Source organism: Rhinopithecus roxellana, chromosome 1 (genome assembly GCF_007565055.1).
Source record: "Rhinopithecus roxellana isolate Shanxi Qingling chromosome 1, ASM756505v1, whole genome shotgun sequence".
NCBI lineage: Eukaryota > Metazoa > Chordata > Mammalia > Primates > Cercopithecidae > Rhinopithecus > Rhinopithecus roxellana.
In genome coordinates, this window is record NC_044549.1 from 45,641,664 (window position 1) to 45,660,967 (window position 19,304).

Here is a 19,304-nt window from a genome sequence, read left to right on the forward strand (position 1 = left end):
TTGCTAAATAGAATAGTTGCGGTGTGGATCATCTTCATCTAAAAGTCACTGCTATAGTGTTTGACATCTTAAAAAGAGATCACCTTTTCTCATGATGATCTGCCTTGAGCACCTACTGAAAGAAGTTCACTGTTCTTCACCATCCATCGTCTGATGTGGAAGGGAAGTCGATCATCAGTGTGAGAATGGGAGAAGTCTAACTTGGATTGAATGTTTGTCATAGATAATCCACAATTCAAACATCACCATGAGGCGAGTCAAAGACTCAAGCATAGATTTAGTCTACACAGCTATTTCGCCCCTACAAGGTAGGTAGAACAGGAGAGAAATGGGAAAAGTGCTAGATTAGGAACCAGGCAAACCTGGTTTCTATTCCCAATTCTGCAACTCACTTGCTTTAGAACATTAGCAGGTTAGTTAACCTCGTTAGGCCTCAGTTTTCTCTAGAACTCAGTAGCTCTATGAATAGGAACACTTACATTTTTTATCTACATGTTCCAATTTTATAGTTTTATTTCTCCCCAAAATTATTAGTTTATATTGGTTATGTTAAAAAATAATTAGTGTCCAGGAGTAACTAGACCAATTTGTTCCATCATATCACCTGGAAATGATTTCCCACCTTGAAAAACAATCCTGCCTTTGGGAGTAAGTTGAAGTCACTTTGGCATTTTGTCAAACATATCGGGCCAGATGCGCTGGCTCATGCCTGTAATCCCAGCACTTTGGGAGGCCAGGGCAGGGAGATGGCTTGAATTCGAGAGCTCAAGACCAGCCTGGGCAACATAGCAAGAACTCGTCTCTAATAAAACTTTAAAAAAAAAAAAAATTAGCCAGACGTGGTAGCATGCACCTGTTGTCCCAGTGACTAAGGCAGGAGAATCGCTTGAGCCTGGGAAGTCGAGGCTACAGTGAGCTATGACTCTGCCACTGCACTCTAGCCTAGGTGACATAGCAAGACCCTGTCTCAAAAACAGCCAAACAAAAAAAAAAGTATATATTAAAGAATTTGTATGTATATCCTGTATGTATATACATACAGAATATGTATGTGTGTATATACAGAATATGTATATACTGAAGACTTTCTGACTCTTACCATGCTCTATGAGGCAGCCAGACCTCCTTGGAAAGTTACAAATCTGTCTAGATGCAGCTGCCCTGATACAGACTCACATGAAAAGGTCATAGGCAGCATCTCTTGTATTAACGAGTAGGGGAGGGTACCTGGTGCCTGCAGGAAGTTGGGTAAGGGTAGGTCATGGCCTTGCCTTTGAATTGGGCAGAGATAAGAGGGTCAGAATATAGAGTAAAGCCAATGCATTTTCAAAAAGAGAAAAATTTAATATCAAACAATCCATGTTCTTACCACTGAAGAATTGTGACCCCTGGCATGACCCTTATGCTGACCTCACTCTGCCCAGGTGCTTACATATCCCTATGCCACTGCCAGGTTCTTCCTTTCACTTGTAAGAGAATGCTGGCAGGAAGGCTGTATGCTAGGAAGGGGCTTCCAGGTCGAAGGTGTGCTTGTACCTTTATGTGGGCTGGAGCCTATTCACCCTGGATGATAATATTGTTGAAACATTGCTATTAAAAAATATACTTTCAGAGCACCTTATTAATATTATGTCATTACTCAAGAGCAAATGCTGCCTGCTGCCTACCCTGCTAGTGGGAGATTTGGCCTTGAACCATTGGGTAGGGTGCCGAGCAAGCCGACGTGAACTAGCGTCCTTGTATTTGTGCCCCTCTTACCCTTATCTCCCAGCAGAACGACCTGGGAGGCTGCAATGGGACCTCGTCCATGGCCGTGATCAAAGATTACTATGCACTGAAGGAGAATGAAATCTGTGTGAGCCAAGGTGAGGTGGTCCAGGTCCTCGCCATCAACCAGCAGAACATGTGTCTGGTGTACCAGCCTGCCAGCGACCATTCCCCCGCCGCCGAGGGCTGGGTCCCGGGCAGCATCCTGGCGCCCCTCACCAAAGCCACAGCAGCAGAAAGTAGTGACGGGAGCATCAAGTAAGTGCCTCGTTGGCTTCCCCGGGAGAGGAGTATGAGGATTAAAAATATTCAGAAACAAACAAAAGAACACAAAAATGCAAACACACGGTAGGGAATTACTGCTGCTTATTCTCAACAGTGCCACGGAACCAGTGTTTGAGTGCTGCCACCACACGCAGCATGGGGCATCCAGGCTGGAGTGGTCCAGTTTTTTTGTTGGTGGTGGCGGTGTTTTTTCTTTCCTTTTTTTGTAATTTTCTGTTCATTTTTTCCCTCTTTTTCCCCCCCAACTCATTAAGAAAAGAACCCTACTGAAACCCTAGTTGACAAAAGGTGTGCTTTCTGTTGCCACATTTGACCCACCACAGGACTCACTGGACTGGACTTCTATTTATATTGTATTAAGTAACGGATATATATATATATTTTTTTTTTGATTGACACCAAAAAATTACCTTGGCACAAATGCCAGACCTGTAAAGGTCAGAGGCCCGCTGCTTCTCCCAGGAGGGAGGGAACTTTTTGGTTGTCTGTGGCAATTCCTCTGTACAGATTGTAACTTTTTAAAAATTCCCTTCGACCCCATCACTTGAATATATGTTCATAGTGCTTTGTAAGATACTTCTTTTCCTTATTTTGGTTGCAAAGACCCTTCCGAACACATTCCTGTATAAAGTATTTTGCACTATTTAAAGAAACCCATACGGATGAAGTCAGGTTGTGCAATATGATGGCGTCACAATGCTCATCGTTGTACCTGTCATGTAACTAATCAGTTTAAATGTACTATTTTAAATATGTAAAATAAATTTTCACCATGAGCATGTTTTAATGAAGTTAAAGACTAGTTGACCCTTTTTCCCCCCATTTCACTATTCTTGGACTTTCAAATGTGCAAACAATTCTTCTTTTCCTTTTCTTGTGTTTTTCCTTTTCTATATTTTAGGTTTTGGGTGAATGCATTGGCATTTTTTTTTCCTACACAAAAAGTACTTTTGTTGCTAAAGTTCTGACCCTGGCCTTCCCTCCTAAACAGCCCCTGTTGATTTTCCCTAACCTCTGAGGGGAGGGAAGGTACAAATTCGATGCTGTCCGACTGGTTCCCTGCAACTGGGCAGCCCTAAAGTGCTGATGTCAATTAATGACCAGAGTAGAAGGCAGTGTTTGGCTGGCATTCCCCGCTGCTTTCCATGCTGTGTAGTGATCCATGGAAGACCATGGCGCAGGGGGCTCCCACGAGCTATCTGAGCAGTGGCACCAGCAGAACTGCACTGCTTTGGCCCTCTCTCTAGGACAGGGGATAGCAGCTACTGACATCCCCCTGGCCTCACTAGGTAACCACAGGCTCAACCAAAAATCCACAGTGGCCTGTAAGGCACAATAGCCCCCATGCATTTTATCCTAAGTACACTTGTTTTGGGTGCCTTTTAGGAAGCCTTGGGATAAAGGTCCTCGAAGCACTGAAGTTTTTATTAATCAGGGGACTTGCAGAGCTAACTCTTAATGATTTATCCTCTAAATATCCAGGTACTAAACACTTCTTCCTCCCTACCTTTGGTTCTGTTGGCCACTTATCCATACCTTCCGTGGGAGGGAAGGTAAAAGGATGTCAGACCGAGCAAAAGAGAGCAGATTGAAATACATATGGGTCATTTTGATTTCTTGTCAGTCGCTCTTGCACAAGGGTTGGGGGTGTGTGTGGAGGGGAGCAGTGGACTGAAAGAGGTTGTCAGTATTTACCAGTGGAGGACACTCAGCACACCCTCCCCAAGGCCTGCCATAACCACAGGGGTCAGAATTGGTTGTGATGCCTACAGGATAAACGTCACTGAAACCCTGTGTCCACATCAGTCCCCGGGCTTGCAACCAAGAGATGGAAGCTCCCCAAACCATGATGACGAGTTCTTCTGGGAAGAAGAATATGAAACCAAGCCTGTCCTGCCATTTATACTACTCTGAGTCTTCCTCCAAACATGAGATGTTATTTCTCATATTTCTAGTTTTTCACCAAGCATTTTAAATAACCCAGAGTTTAATAAATGTAGAAACACACCCCTACATGGACATGCACGTACACAATGTGCTGCCTGCCCTGGGAGTCCTTTCAGCAGGGATCTCCCTGACTCGAGTTGTTCTCAGAAGGAGCCAGGGACATGGATTTGGGAGTAAAGTTAGCAAAGTCTGAAGTTAACAGGCTGATGCCATCTAAGATTGCTTGGCTGGTTCTCACTCAGATTCAACGGTTGGAGCAAGGTGCTGGTATGCAGGGGACAGTAGAGAGCCTGACTAGTTAGGAGATACAAGAGAAGGTCTGGGTTTTTGAAGGAGCCCACTTTCCCTCAAGATTCAAGGATATTACTGCAATTGCTTTTTCCTGCTCAGAAGGTCGAACCTGTGTGTTAGGGGATAAATATTTTTGGAGCACCTTCCTCAACGTACCCTTAAAATCCTGATGTATGTGGAGTGTTTTGGAGGAGATGCTATGTATTTTGCAGCAGCTTCCTTCTTCCTAAATCTCCTCTGCCTCTCTCCCATAATGGAGGCTCATCTCATGGAGCCCTGTCTGCATAGGCCCACCTTTGACAAGGAGATACTGAAGGGAAGCCACGTCTCACTTATTCCAGACAACAATTAGAACTTCTTTCAAGCTCTGTGACCTCACTGAAACTGATGATGCCTGCTCAGGGTCACTGACACTGTTTGTGACTTGGCTTTTGGTATCTCTGTCTTTGAGATCTGATATTTACGGAATGTAAGAACTCTACTCTGAGCTTGTCTTCATAGGTCTGTGAAGAAGTTGCTCCCAGGACCCTTTGTGGGAAGAAAGAAGTTAGGATGAAAGGCCTATTGAAAAGCCATTGCTGCTGTCACCTCCCTGGGAGTACACATTAGGTCTTGTCCTAACAGGGAAGCTCTAGGACCTCTAGAGGCTGACAAAGCCATGTATTCACAAACACTGAGTGATATGGAGAATAGAGACCGAGAAACTCTTTGCCCTAAAATATCCAGATAAATGAGTGGTGCTCCACTGTTTATTAAGCAAATGCCTGCCCCAGAAAATCCTGTCTGATCAACATTATTTGGGAGTGGCCTTGCCCAAATACAAATCATGAGGTAGAACTCTCAACATCATCATTTTGGGTCTTTCTGTCTGGTCCTGGGAAAGTGTCAGTAGCATATACATTCTAGAATATACTTCCCTTGTCTTTCCTATTCTACTCCTCACCCCCTTTCTCACCCATCCACCATGCCTTTCACAAGAGGAATTCCTCGGTCCTGTGAGGCATCATGGGTATGGTATACAAACTCCCCTGTTAGAGTTCAGTCACCTAGGATTCATATTTTCTTCAAATGCTGCAGTCAACCTTGCACATCTACCAGGGGAGGTCAGAGTTCATCCTCGCTCACTTCCAGTTGGAGGTGAGGTCAGCTGCCAGCCACCATTGGAGCTGGTGTGCAGGTTTGGGGGCTCTGAAGCCCGGGCTTGATGGAGCACCTCACCTGCTGACTCACCCAAGGGTGGTGAGCCCGCCCTCCACCTCACTGTCCCTGACCTGCCATTTTGATTGGTGCATTTTTTGGTACAACAGGAAGTCATGTTCATGGCATACTCTACGCATGAGAAAGCGGGCGGAAGTGGAGAACACGGGTAAAAATGAAGCCACAGGGTCTCGTAAACCCAAGGATATTCTGGGCAACAAAGTCTCTGTTAAAGTGAGTAAGGTATTCCGGAGCTGCGTCCCCACCTGTCATCCACTCCCACCCTGCAACATTCTCACAAGCCAATTGGGTGATTGGGTTATTTTTTTTTTCCCCAGTATGGGGACCAGAGGGGAAGTAGTTTAGCAGGATTTTGCATGCAAGATCAATTTATTTTTTATCTTTTATTTCTCCTGGCAACTTCAATTCAAGTAAGTACCTTTTTTTTTCTTTTATACCTTTCTCTTTATACTGTGCAGATGTTTTACAGCAAAATTATCTGCAGCACTATTCTCTTAAAAATGCGAGATGCTTGATTCATATTAAATTTCTCAAAGCTGCCATTTGGTACCTACGTTTGAGAATACACTCAGGTTTAAGCAATTAGGGATGCCTTCCAAACCCCAGCCCTGTGAAGGCTGAGGTTTGGAATTTAAGGGCCACTGTGTCCTTAGTAAAGTTTCATTTCTTTTCCCCAGAGTTCAGACAACATCAACTTCAGGCCATTTTACTTGCCTTTCCCTATGCATGGACACAGTAGCGGGGCACATTGGTGAAGTTCAAATTATTTCTTTATAATAATCCATCTACTGCTTTGAACTCATGAATTCTAAGCCTGGCAGACTCTTATTTACCCCTGTCTTGAAACAATTTCATCTGCTTTCTTTAAATTGAACCCTCTGGAAAGATCTGCCTCTGGACAATGGAAACTAGACACTGATTATTATAGCACTAATTGTGCTATAATGTGTGAACATCTACCTGGAACTTTGTTTCCCTTCCTTAGCAAAGTAAGAACAACTAAAACCCAGTCTAACTTCCTTCTTGGGGAAAAGAAATTGTGTGCTCTCCTTCACTCTCATCTGGGAAGTCCAGCCTCACAGAAGACAACAGTTTAAATTTGACAACACTTATGCTTCATTTTGTTTCCATTGCTGTTTCCCATGAGATAAGCAGTTATACACAACCCCAGCCTCCTCTCCCTGAAAAGAGCATGCTGCTGCCCGTGGTGATTCTCACCCCCACTTTAAAAACACCTGGTGTTTTCTCTGCCCGAGATCCCATCGCCCATGCTTCTCTGAAGTTCTCCTCTCTCTCTAGCAAAAGCTACTTGTGTTCTAACTGTGTTCTCTTTCTTCCCCCTTCCTCATGCTGCCAATCAAGGAGACGAACAGTTCCGAGGAATCAGAGTGTGATGATCTTGACCCTAATACTAGCATGGAGGTAGAAGCAGCTATTGTTGTACTATTTCCTACAATGATTGCCTTTTTTGATGTGTTCTGTGACAGTGACCTTGCTAAAATGACCGGCCATTCAGAGATAAATCGTGATGTTGGGGCATCTCTGGGTATCCCATCCCAGCTAAAAAAGAAACAAACAAAAACATAATTCAGTTCAGTGTTGGTAGAAAACTCTACCTAGATTTTTTTTAAAAAAACAAAAACTTGTTCTCTTGACCGCTTGCTAAGTATTTTCTCCTTTGGCAGGTTTGACTTTATGTAGAAAATATCCAATTTCATTATTTGAAACTTAGAACACATTTTTTCATGGAAAATAGCACTATAAAGAGTGGATGAGTCCCAGCTAAATGACAAGGACTCATTTTGGGTTTAGTTTCTCCCTCTTTTGTTTCCCCCTCCTCCGCTGCTGCTTTTTCTTTAGCCCTTTATCCTCTCCATCAGGCTCTTCTACTGGGTTCTATTCCCCGCTCAGTGTTCCAGAAAAATAACGGGTGAAGTATGGCACCTGGTTGCTATGTAGAGCTGATTGATAGCAAATGAGGTATAACTGTAGCAACTTCAGAGCACACTTCAGCCCAGTGCTGGGCCCGTGAGCAGTGGCTCTGCCCACCGTGTGAAGGAAAAGCCCTGGGGAGGACCTGTCTCCTGGAGCCACGGCAGAGGCCTCTCCAGAGATGGTGAGATGGAAACCCTGCCCAGGGGGCGTTTCTCGCACTCCAGGCTTACAGGGATGTGGGAGTGGAACCAACGCCTGTATCAACAATAACATCCATTCCACTTGCAACTCCCAGTCTGTTGGGTTATAGAAACATGGCTCTTATGTGGCTTGCCACTGAGTGACAACCATGATAAATTTACAAACCCTGGACAATGAGGGCAAACATGGAGATGACTTTCCTTGCCATTTTATCATTCAGAGTAAATTGTAATGTTTTTCTCCAAATCTGTGCCTCCATCTCCAGTAATGGGTATAAGTTTAGAGATTTCTAAGTACAAAATAGACAACATTAAAAAAAAAATTTGTATAGTCCCAAACATTTCACTTAATTAGATGGACTTTTATTATTATTCTAATTTAACCTAATCCCAAAGAAGTCCAGCACCATATTGTTTCAGCCACCACAAAACCCAAGAGAGACCATGAGGCCTAGGAGCCAGTAAGTCAGCTGCAGAAGGAGTCAACTGAGTTGAATCAGGCCCGAGGCAACCGGCTGACAGTGGGAGTTCTGCCAGGATAGAGTAGTCCCCCATGGATGTGGGTATTGCCACAGAGCTAAATCTGGTAGGTGTGGCTCAATACATACCCCGCTGTGGGAGAAAGTGGAGATGGCATTTGTAGCCTAAATGTATCTTAGAGAACAAGGAAGCCAGGGGAAATTTCAGGCTCTGTTTTCCTTGCATTTCATAGGATAGGCACCAGTTCTCCTGGAGTTCACACCTGTCAGCTTATAGATACTGGATGGCACCTGTATCCCCAGACCTAAGTGTTGCCAGCATGTATTGTAGATGTCAGTTGCAAGTGGAGGAAGGCCAGACAGAGGCAGGGGAAAAGCCAGGTATCTGTGTTCCAGGAAACAATTGAGGGCCTTGTCCAGTTCTCGTGGACTGGGGGACAAGAGTGGTGTTTCCACTCTGTAGGAAGAAATGGGCATAGAGGGATGTGGGACCAGGGGAGCAGCACACATTAAGAAAATTAACTGAGGTCATCGAATGCCCCATTCTGCACTTAGATAAAAAGCATGTGTGTGCATATACACATCTTAACTCTGCTTTGCTAATTGAACACATTTTAAAGGTTCTTACTCATCTAAGGCTTTTAGTCCTTTCAATGGGCTGAGTGAGATGGGTTGTCAGGAGGTGCTATGGAGTGCATGAGCAAAGACATTAGAATATTCATGCTGAACAGAGGAAAACCAAAAATTGTGTTGATGCTTGTCTGAAAAGTTTTCAAATACAGTAGTTGAGGCACAAAGTTTCCTTTAGGCACAAACTTTCAAGTAACTGGAACCTCAAGGAGGCATGTTGTTGGAAGCTGCAATATCCCCAGTATGTGTGTATGTAGCCTTTATATATTCCATATACATCCTTCTAAATTTCAGTGATTCTCTTTTTTTTTTTTTTTGATGTGGAGTCTCTGTGACCCAGGCTGGAGTGCAGTGGTATGACCTCGGCTCACTGCAACCTCCACTTCCCTGGCTCAAGGGATCTTCCCACCTCAGCCCCCTGAGTAGCTGGGATCACAGATGCACACCACCATGCCTGGCTAATTTTTGTATTTTTGGTAGAGACAGGGCTTCACCACGTTGCCCAGGCTTGTACTGAACTCCTGACCTCAAGTGATCTGCCTGCCTTGGCCTCCCAAAGTGCTGGGATTACAGGCGTGAGCCAATGCACCTGGCCTAAATTTCAGTCATTCTCTGAATGTGTTGCCAGCTTCAAATTAACTTTGAGCACATGAGCAAGTCCAGAGGGAAAGCAGGCATCTTGGCACTGCTAGTTTGGTATTTTCAGAAATAAGATATAGAAAGTCAACCTGTTCAACATGAGTTAAGAATTTTCTCAAGGCATATGTAAGTGGAACCTGATTGCAATGTACACTGCGGAAGAAGAAAATGATGAGGAGTGCATACTGAAGAGAGAGGCTACCTTAAAGATCCAAATTGAAATATGGGTGGGCGGGCCACCTCTTGCAGGCCTCTCACTATTAAAGTGGCCATTTGGGGCATCATTCCCAGACCCAACCTGGCCCCCAACTTCACCCTTGTCTTCTGAGCTTGATGCTGCAATGGGCGTTGTCTCTCTGGGAGTTTGTCCATTACTCTTAGTGAGCTGAACCCTGTACTGAGGGTGCCTCTGTTCCTGGAACCCCAGCTGACATAATGGGAGCATGCGCCCTGTGTGTTCACTCCATGCTAGATCTCCAGATGTTAAATCCCACCCTGCTGACTGATTCCCTTTAACCTGAGGCCAGCCTGTTGATCCCAGACCTAGCTGTGCATAGGCTCTCGTCTCCTGCCTGCATGGGAATGATGTCACCAAAACATTTTTCTCAATGAGTGGACCGAACAGTTCCTTTAAGGGCAGTTTCCTGGGGTCTTTACTTATAAACACTGGCTGCTTGCTACCTTCAGGCTGGCATTTGTCCCACCATGGTGTTTTGGGAAGATATACAGGCATATCCTTGAAAGCTAATTAAGAGGAAAATAAAGCACCTTGAATCCTAGGAATCAGATTTACAAAGCTTTCCAAGAACACCCAATTAGGTAAAGGGAGGTAATTCTGCTCTAATGTTTACATCCTTTTCCTTCCCCTGCTTGTGAATGTTTTCAAGTACAACCCCCACTCCCAGCAGTACACGCCACACAGCGCCACTGCAAGATTGGCTGTAGGTCTGTGCCATCCCCTCGTGGCCAAGTCTCCTGCAGCCAAGTCTCCTGCTGATCTGTGACCATCAGCTTACTTATTTACCTTGTACTGATTAAACTTTGGGGTGGGGGTGAAAGGGGAGCATCACACATGAAAGAGATGTTTCTACATGGAAGAAGAGTCAAACCAAGCTGAAAACCAAACACAAGGATACCTTAGAAACAGGTTAATAGTAATTCATTTTTTTCCAGTAAGGTTAGACTGCCAAGTGCCTTTTGCAGGGCTGAGAACCACATGCCCAACCATCACCTTTTTCAGTCCTGTCTCTACCCTGGTGTCTGCACTGACACCCCAGGCTGGAACCAGGCTCGCATGTTCAGGGTCAGCATCTGGCCTATACTAGATTTTTCTTAGGACCCAGGCGAGGCAGGTTTCCACCTCTGAAAAGTTGTCTGAGAACTGTGTCAATGCTAGCTTGTGTTTTTGCACCTGCCCCCTAGCCCAGCATTGCCACCTGCCTACATCACAGGATGGGGTTGAAAGTCCTGAACTAGCCTCCCTGACTAGGGCCTTCAAGGATAAGGATTCTCAGCCCAGGTTTTACACCAAGCTCAAGTAATTACATGCGGTTTAACTAAAACAAAACAAAACCCAATACCTCTTGTAGCAGAGAAAGTCAGTTCATCAGAGTAAGAGGTTGTCATCATTCCAAAAAGACTCTGCCTCTGCCCCAGTCATTCAACGCGCCACTGACCTCATCCACAACACAGACTAAGTGCAAACGTTATCCTCAGTCATATACCAGCCACCAGATATTTAGCTTAGGGGTTAAAAACAGTGTTGGGATCTTCTGGGAGAGGGCTCTGAAAGATGAGAGAGAGAAAGCACTTGGGAAGGTGAAGCTGATTTTGGAGGAAATTTCCCATTGGAGTAAGAATCATACTTTCAGAAGCAACAGAACCTTGGAAACATTTAGTTAGCCTCTTCATTTATTTTTTATTTTTATTTTTTGTAGTAAAATATACATAAAAATTTACCATTTTAACCATTTTTGAGTGTGCGATTCAATGGCATTAAGTCCCTTCACAATGTTGTACCACCATCACCACTATCCATTTCCAGAATGTTTTCATCATCGCCAGCAGAAATTCTTTAGTGGACTCACTAAACTCCCTCTTCCTCTCCATCCCTGCAGCCCCTTCACCTTTTTTTTTTTTTTTTTTTTTTTTTTTGTTTTTTGTTTTTTGTTTTTGAGGTGGAGTCTCGCTCTGTCACCCGGACTGGAGTGCAGTGGCCAGATCTCAGCTCACTGCAAGCTCCGCCTCCCAGGTTTACGCCATTCTCCTGCCTCAGCCTCCCGAGTAGCTGGGACTACAGGCGCCGCCACCTCGCCCGGCTAGTTTTTTGTATTTTTAGTAGAGACGGGGTTTCACCGTGTTAGCCAGGATGGTCTCGATCTCCTGACCTCGTGATCCGCCCGTCTCGGCCTCCCAAAGTGCTGGGATTACAGGCTTGAGCCACCGCGCCCGGCCGCCCCTTCACCTTTAACAGAGCCACAGGAACTTGTCCTTTTCTGTTTGAAAACTGGCAGGTGCTGTAGTTTCTGAGGCAGCCTCTGGTGGTTCTGGTTGCTGTTCCCCCACCTGCACCATCCTGCGGCGACTTGGCGTCCCATCTTCAGGTTGGTTTTAATCTAAAGCACAGATCCTGGCGGACGAGAAGACCTAACTCCTAGTGCCAACTTTTGTGTATAAGTGTGTTATTCCATTTTCCAGCTCAATAAAAAGGAATATCATTTCTGCCCATCTTGACTTTCCAAGGCTGAAGTGTAATTTAAACAAAAACCACAAAGGCAGTATCACATGGAAAACTGGAACAGGAGTCAAAAACCTGGATTCTAGTTTGGATACCGCCAGCTATGTGACTGCGGGCCAGTTAGCCTTTCTGAGCCCCAAGTTCCTCTGGAAAGTTGCACAGCTCCAAGTGTACAGGTGTTTATACAGTGATGTGTAACCCTTTGAGCACCATGGAAATCTAAGGTGTGCTAACAAAGGACTTTGCTCTCCAGCACTTCCGACTTTGAAAACATTGAGATCCCGGCAGAAGAGGACGTGGAAGATTCTGTGCCTTGGCCAGAAATTCAGTTTTCAGGGGGTATGCCGCGAATGGCCCGGGCAGATTTCCTCCTGAGACTCAACTGGAGTGTCCACTCCTGGCTCTGGGAAGTTTGAGCGGCCAGAGCTGGCCCTTTTTTCCTCCCCTGAACCCACAGTTCCCTGGCCCACCTTTCATGTCCTCAGATCTGAAGAGGCAGCCTGCTCCCCACACCTCCTTCCCCCCAACTACCACATCAGCTACTCTGGCCTCCTTATCCTAGAGCTTCAAAATAACCCGGCCAGACAGATTGAAGGAAGCTTTGACACCCCAGCCAGGTGACCGACCTCCTGGCATCCCCAGTGTGTGTCCACTGACGCCTGCTTCTGCATTTTATAAAAAGAATTTTTTCATGAAAAGAACCCTTTGGATGAAAAGAAAGTGAAGCATTGCATTCCTGTCATTTTATTTTTACAAAATATTTTCTTTGTAATATATCTGAAGGGTGTGGCTTGAAGACTTCCTGCCTGGCTTTGTTCTGACTCTCCATGCAGACTGATTTATATTCCGCCACCAAGAGAAGGGAGCTGAGCTTAGTGGCTGCTTCCCTCTCCTGGAAGAATTATGAGAAGATCCTCCACAGCAGATTCACATCTATTATGCTTTTTGTTCCTTGCAACTGCCCTGTGAAGTAAGTAGGGTGGAGTTTCTCACCCTCCTGGGGGAAACAGGTTCAGGGAGGTCAAGGTCATGCAGCTAATAAAAAGAGCAGGTCTTGATGGTGGTGCTTTGAGAGACCAAACTTAGCATGTGCTATAGAGGACATCTACTGTCTATGGCTTAAGTACTTTCTTAACAAGGGTCAGGCTCAGGCCCTCTTTTGTTGCACATCTGTTTTAGGAAGAGAATTTCTTCAACAACTTTTCAATCTCTTGAGTATTGGGATAATTACTTGGCCTTGCCCATGCCCTTTCTCAATGACTCAAGAGCCCAGCCAGAGCAACCAAGAAAGGAAGTTCAATTACATGAGTTGGAAATGTCTGAACTGGTTTCTCAGACCAACACAGTCACTCAGCATGCCCTGTCATGCATGTTCCATGGCACCCTCACCCTAGACTGGGGGCCCAGCCCGTTTCATTTATGTTGTACACTAATGAGATTACAAGGTACCGTTGACCCAGAAGTTCCTCTAAGAGCCTGCTATTAAAGAAGCAAAGACCATCACCCCCCCCAAAACCCACCCCCATGCTGTCAAAGTTCACTCAATGTGAGTTCCTAGTCAGTTCAATTTCACACAATTTGATTAACACAAGGCATTGCAATGATTATTATGGAGGACTAAAGAACAATGTAAGATTGATTCCCATGCTTAAGAAGCATAATAAGGAGGCAGGTATAATTAAATGCCCATATTACATAGCAAACTTTAAAACCTGCTCTAACAGTCATGGTGAGGGACTGATTAATCCTGCCTGGAGCCATTTATTCATTCTGTGGATATTTATGCACCCACTCAGGCACTGGGCTCACAATAATAGTAGCTACTACTTAGCAGACTTTCCTGTGTAACTGGCTCTGTGTTGAGCTCCCAACAACATCATCACATAGGTACTATTTGCGTTATTCCCACTTTATAGATGAGAACATGAGCACGGTGAGGTTAAGTGACTTTCCCAAGGCTGTGTATTCTTAGGTAGCCTGTCTCCCAGGGAGCCTATGAGTGTGGTCGTTGATTCACTGGGTGGCAGTGTGTGGGCTGGATGAACTAATAGGATGTGGGCAGTCTTAGAGAAGGCAGAGGGTGAGGAGAGAGCATGAACAAAAGCCCTGAGGTGGGGAGTGCCTAGCACATGCCGAGCGGGTATATGGTCTTGGTACCTGGGGTTAGTTATGTAGGAAGAGCTGTAGGAAATAAAGCCTGGCAGACAGGTTGAGACCAGACAGACAGCAAAGGCGTAGAAGGACCTGCTAGGAAGCCAGGACTTGATCTATGGACTGCAAGGAACAGTAGTAGGTTTTAAGTAGTCCATATGATTCATCCTGTGCTTTGGGAAGGTAACCAGCACCTATGCAAACGCTGGTGGGATTTTTTTTTTTTTTTTTTTTCAAGACAGGGTCTTGCTCTGTCACCCGGGCTGGAGTGCAGTGGCATGATCTCGGCTCACTGCAGCCTCAAGTGCTCAAGTGACCCTCCCACCCGCAGCCTCCTGAGTACCTGGGACTACAGGCATGCGCCACCATGGCCAGCTAATTTTTAAATTTTTTTTAGAGGTGGGTTCTCCCTATGTTGTCCAGGCTGGTCTCGAACTCCTGGCCTCCAGTGATCCTCCTGCCTCAGCCTCCCAAAGTGCTGGGATTATAGGCATGAGCCATGGCACCGGGTCCTCAGAACAAATATTAATCTGTTGCATAGCTCCAAAGACTCTGAGAAGTTTAGGGGATTGGGGCATAATCGGGGCCAAACCATTAAGGGAGGAGACTCCAAAACACTCATACATAAAGACATTGTCCAAAGTCAAGGTCATGGCTGTAGGTTGGAAATGTGATTTATACAGAAGAAGCTGTAACTCCACCGCTGCGTCCTCCTTGGCCCCCGACCTCCAGTCCCTTCCTAACTGGCTGCCAAGAGCACCTGGAGACCAGTGCATACACAGCAATGCACCCCCATTTTGGTCCTTTGCAACCAACTATCCTGTGAGATGGGTGATAGATGCTTTCATTATTCTATTAAAAGCCATATTTTCATCCTTTTTATTTTTGAGGGCACACTAAATGTTCTCTAACCAAAATATTGAGGGGTAAAGGGGAGATATTTGGACTAGAAATATTCATAAATCAATATACTTGACACATGAACACATATTGAGACCTGTACCCCAAAATTAATGATTATACATTTTTTTGGAAAAACATATGGAACTATTTTACAAAAATTGATCATGTGTGCTACTTATAAAGCAAATCTCAGCAAAAACCAAGGAATCAATATCATACAGACCAAGTTCTCCAGGCACAATGCAATTGTTAGAAATCAGCAACAAAAAGATATTCTTAAAAATCTCACGTGTTTGGAAATGTAAAAACATACTCATTACAACTGGGTAAAAGAAAAAACCATAGTTGAAGAAAAACACTTAGCACTGAATGATAATGAAAATACTTGAGGAGTAAGGAACGAGTTGAAAGAGACAAGTCTATCGCTGTTTGAGATTATGTTGCATTTACATTTTTTTAAAATTACAGCTTGTCTTACGCTAATTTAGAAAAGAGCAGAGGAGGCTGTGTGTGGTGGCTCACACCTGTAATCCCAGCGCATTGGGAGGCCACAGGTGGGAGGATTGCTTGAGGTCCAGAGTTCAAGACCAGCTGGGCAACATGGCGAGACCCCATCTCTACAAAGAATAGAAAAAATTAGTTAGGTGTGGCTGTGTGCACCTGTAGTCCCAGCTCCTCGGGGAGTCTGAGGCAGGAAGATCACTTGAGCCTAGGAATTTGCAACTGCAGTGAATGGTAATCATGCCACTGCACTCCAGCATGAGCAACAGCGTGAGACCCTTTCAAAAATAAATAATAAATAAATAAATAAATAATAAGCAGAGGTAGGAATATTTTCTAAAAATTTAGAAATTCAAGTCCAAAAAAAAAAAAAGAAAGAAATTCAAGTCCAGTTTGGCCAGATTGAAAACACAAAGGGTTAAACCTTCAAACCATAATATTGTACCTAAATTCTTTAAATTGTTTTTCTTATATCTTTATTTTATTGCCAGATCTCATCATCTAAAATTCCTTTCCTGCCTACTCTGAATACAGGTTCACATGAAACAAGTGTAAAAGGAATAGAAAAAGGAAACAATATAGGAATATATTCTGGGCAGCTGTCAGTTGGGTTTAGGGCATTTGGTTTATGTCTATTTGACCGTTTTTATTCCTTCAGTGTTTTCAATACGTAGTTCTGAGCTATGTTTTGTGACTGTGATGAGGAATTTGGAAAAAATGGGGGTGGAGGTCTTTTTCTTCTGGAGTCGGTTAATCACTCATTTTCTAGACAGAATTTCACCCTCACTCTTAAGTCTTAGAGTCAGTCAGACACTGGCTGACAAGGAAAATAGATGCAAGATTTCCTCAAAGCTCAGCTTATGGTACTCAATGCTGGTTGATATTACCTGTAACTCTTTCCTCTTACCTCACTGCCCTGCCATTTTGAAGAAAAAACAATAAAATTATTGGATTTCTCTCCAGAAGGAAACTAAGTTGCTGATGGATCACGTTGTGGTAGCTCTTGTTCTCGCCTGGGAGGAAGTGCTGCCACCTGCCGCCCTCTGCTGGTCAAATAAAACCAGCTTTAGGAACCTATAGGTCTTTCCCGCAGTGTCTACACCAGCCCTGTCCTCCTGGCTTGGCCCAGCATTTTCTTGTGCTGTCTCACAGAGAGAGAACATGTGCATTTTATGTGAACAATGTCATCTTTCCTCCACGACCACTATTTCATCAATGTTTTCTTTTTTTTTATTATTTTTTTGAGGCAGGGTCTCACTCTGTTGCCCAGAGTACAGTGGTGCTTTCCTGGCTTGCTGCAGCCTCAACTTCCTGGGCTCAGGCAATCCTCCCACCTCAGCTTCCTGAGGAGCTGTGCACCACCACACCTAGCTCATTCGTTTTTTATTTTTTAGTAAAGATGAGGTCTCACTATGTTGCCCAGGCTGGCCTTGAACTAAGCTCAAGTGATCCTCCTGCCTCAGCTTCCCAAAGTGCTGGGATTACAGGTGTGAGCAACCATACTCAGCCCACGACCACTATTTTGGATTCCAACTCTCTCCTCCTTCCCATCTATCACTTTACATTACTCCAACTTGTTTCTAAGGAAGGAAAACATTATATTTCAAAAAAAATGTGCAGCTTATTATAAAGCCCTCAGGATCCAACACACACCAGCAATGACCACTAGACAAGGTGGTCAGGAAGCCTAATTTCTAGTCTACCAATTGAGTGATCTCAGTTAATTTCGTTCAACAAATATTAATTTTTCTGTTACGTGCAAGACTCACAGCAAGAAAAAATTATGATTGGTGGTGCATAAAAGCTGGGAAAGGGTTACTACCTTCAAAATCTTCACAAGCCTGGTAGGGCAAATACAGTTCAGTAAGACGTTATAGTACATGGCAGCTCGTGGTCAGAGACGCAGAGGTACCAGCCCCTAGAAGAGTGCAGAGGAGGAATATCACTATTGGCTACATCTCCGACATTGACTGACTCATTAGGTTCCCAAGCAAGTTCATGGCAGGACATTTTCTCAGTTCTCCTCCCCAAAATTAGGATCCTACCACTTTAACTTTTCACTGATTTGGCAAATATCAACAGAGCACGTATGTGCCAGGTATCATGCTAAGCGTGGAGGCAATAATAGCAGAACAATATGACCCATTAGAATTCAACAAAAGAGAAAATAAAAAATTTAAGAATATAAATAAAATGTCATAATAAATAAAACAATATAGTCCTTGTCCTCATGGGCCCTGCAGTCCACAGGAGCCATAGACAAATACATCGGTAATTAGTCTACTATGTGAGAAGGGTGTCCACCTCCAGTTCGTACTCTGATTTGCTTCAAAGTAGAAAGAGAAATAATGAGGGAGGAATCTTCTATGGCCATAGTCCAGAGTCAAAGTAAGAAACAAAACATTAGTGTGGATCTTGCCTAGGCTCTTGGTCCTTGCTGGAGGATTTTAAAGTAGAGGACTGAGTAGAGACAGGAGAGAGAGAGGTGGAGAGCAAAGACAAGCAGGTAGGCCTTTGATGTCAATGACAAAGTTTCACAATGCTTTTCCCAAGAGCCTCCCACTTTGCTGAATGCTATGATGGAATGAGCACTGGAATAAAATTCAAGAGCTCTCAGAGCCAGTTCTCTGTCACTGTGATCTTAACACTTCACTTCCCTATCTCACCTAGGAAATGGTGATAAATAACATTTGCTCTGCACTTCCTCCAGGGTTTTGGAGGAGCACATGAAGGAGGTTGTGAGTAGCTTATGGGAACCACATAATGCTACCCAAATCAGTGGTGCTATTACCATTATCAGCCACACCTTTTGTCAAGGTGGGCTTTCCTCACCTGGGCCAGCCAAAAGGCAGAAGAATGAAGGCCAAAGACTTTCATAAGTCCCTTCCAGATGGACAACCTGTAATAAGACTTATTGGCAATCTTTCTCTCCAATGTCTCTGCTAAGGACTACCCTCAAATTAGGAATATTTGCTTTTGTTTGGACATGGTGGCTCACATCAGTAATCCCAGCACTTTGGGAGGCCAAGGCAGGTGGATCACTTGAGGTCAGGAGTTTGAGACCAGCCTGGCCAACATGGTGAAACCCTGTCTCTACTAAAAATACAAAAAATTGGCCGGGTATGGTGGCATGTGCCTATAATCCCAACTACTCAGGAGTCTGAGGCATGAGAATGACTTGAACCCAGGAGGCGGAGGTTGCAGTGAGCTGAGATCATGCCACTGCAGTACAGTCTGGGTGACAGAGCGAGACGCTGTCTCAAAAAAGGATTTTTTTTGGGGGGAGGCGGGGGACAGGATCTCCCTCTGTCGCCCAGACTGGAGTGCAGTGGTGCAATCATGGCTCACTGCAGCCTCAACCTCCTGGTTTCAAGTGATCATCCCACCTCAGTCTCTGAAGTAGCTAGGACTATGCCCAGCTAATTTAAAAATTTTTTTGTAGTGACACCATGTTGCTCAGGCTGGTCTCGAATTCTTGGTCTCAAGCAATCCTCCCACCCTGACCTCTCAAAGTTCTGGGATTACAGGTATGAGCCACTGCACCTGGCCAATATTTGCATTGTATTTACTTTATTTTATTTTGAGAGAGGGTCTCACTCTGTCACCCAGGCTGGAGTGCAG

General features: G+C 44.5%; 1 protein-coding gene across 13 annotated transcripts in view; it reads left to right on the top strand.

Moving 5' to 3' along the window:
* KALRN (kalirin RhoGEF kinase) overlaps nt 1-19,304 on the top strand; it is a 707,465-nt gene that overhangs the window by 655,336 nt on the left and 32,825 nt on the right. For 7 of the 13 annotated variants that reach the window (XM_030942189.1, XM_030942195.1, XM_030942198.1 and 4 more), the window contains one exon: nt 1,775-2,843. In XM_030942189.1, coding sequence (XP_030798049.1) covers nt 1,775-2,029 — 255 coding nt within the window. In that variant the 3' untranslated portion in view covers nt 2,030-2,843. Of the gene's footprint in view, nt 1-1,771; nt 2,844-5,597; nt 5,722-6,870; nt 6,931-19,304 lie in introns of those variants that run through there. The other 6 variants (XM_030942180.1, XM_010354823.2, XM_030942223.1 and 3 more) reach the window with 4 other exon arrangements.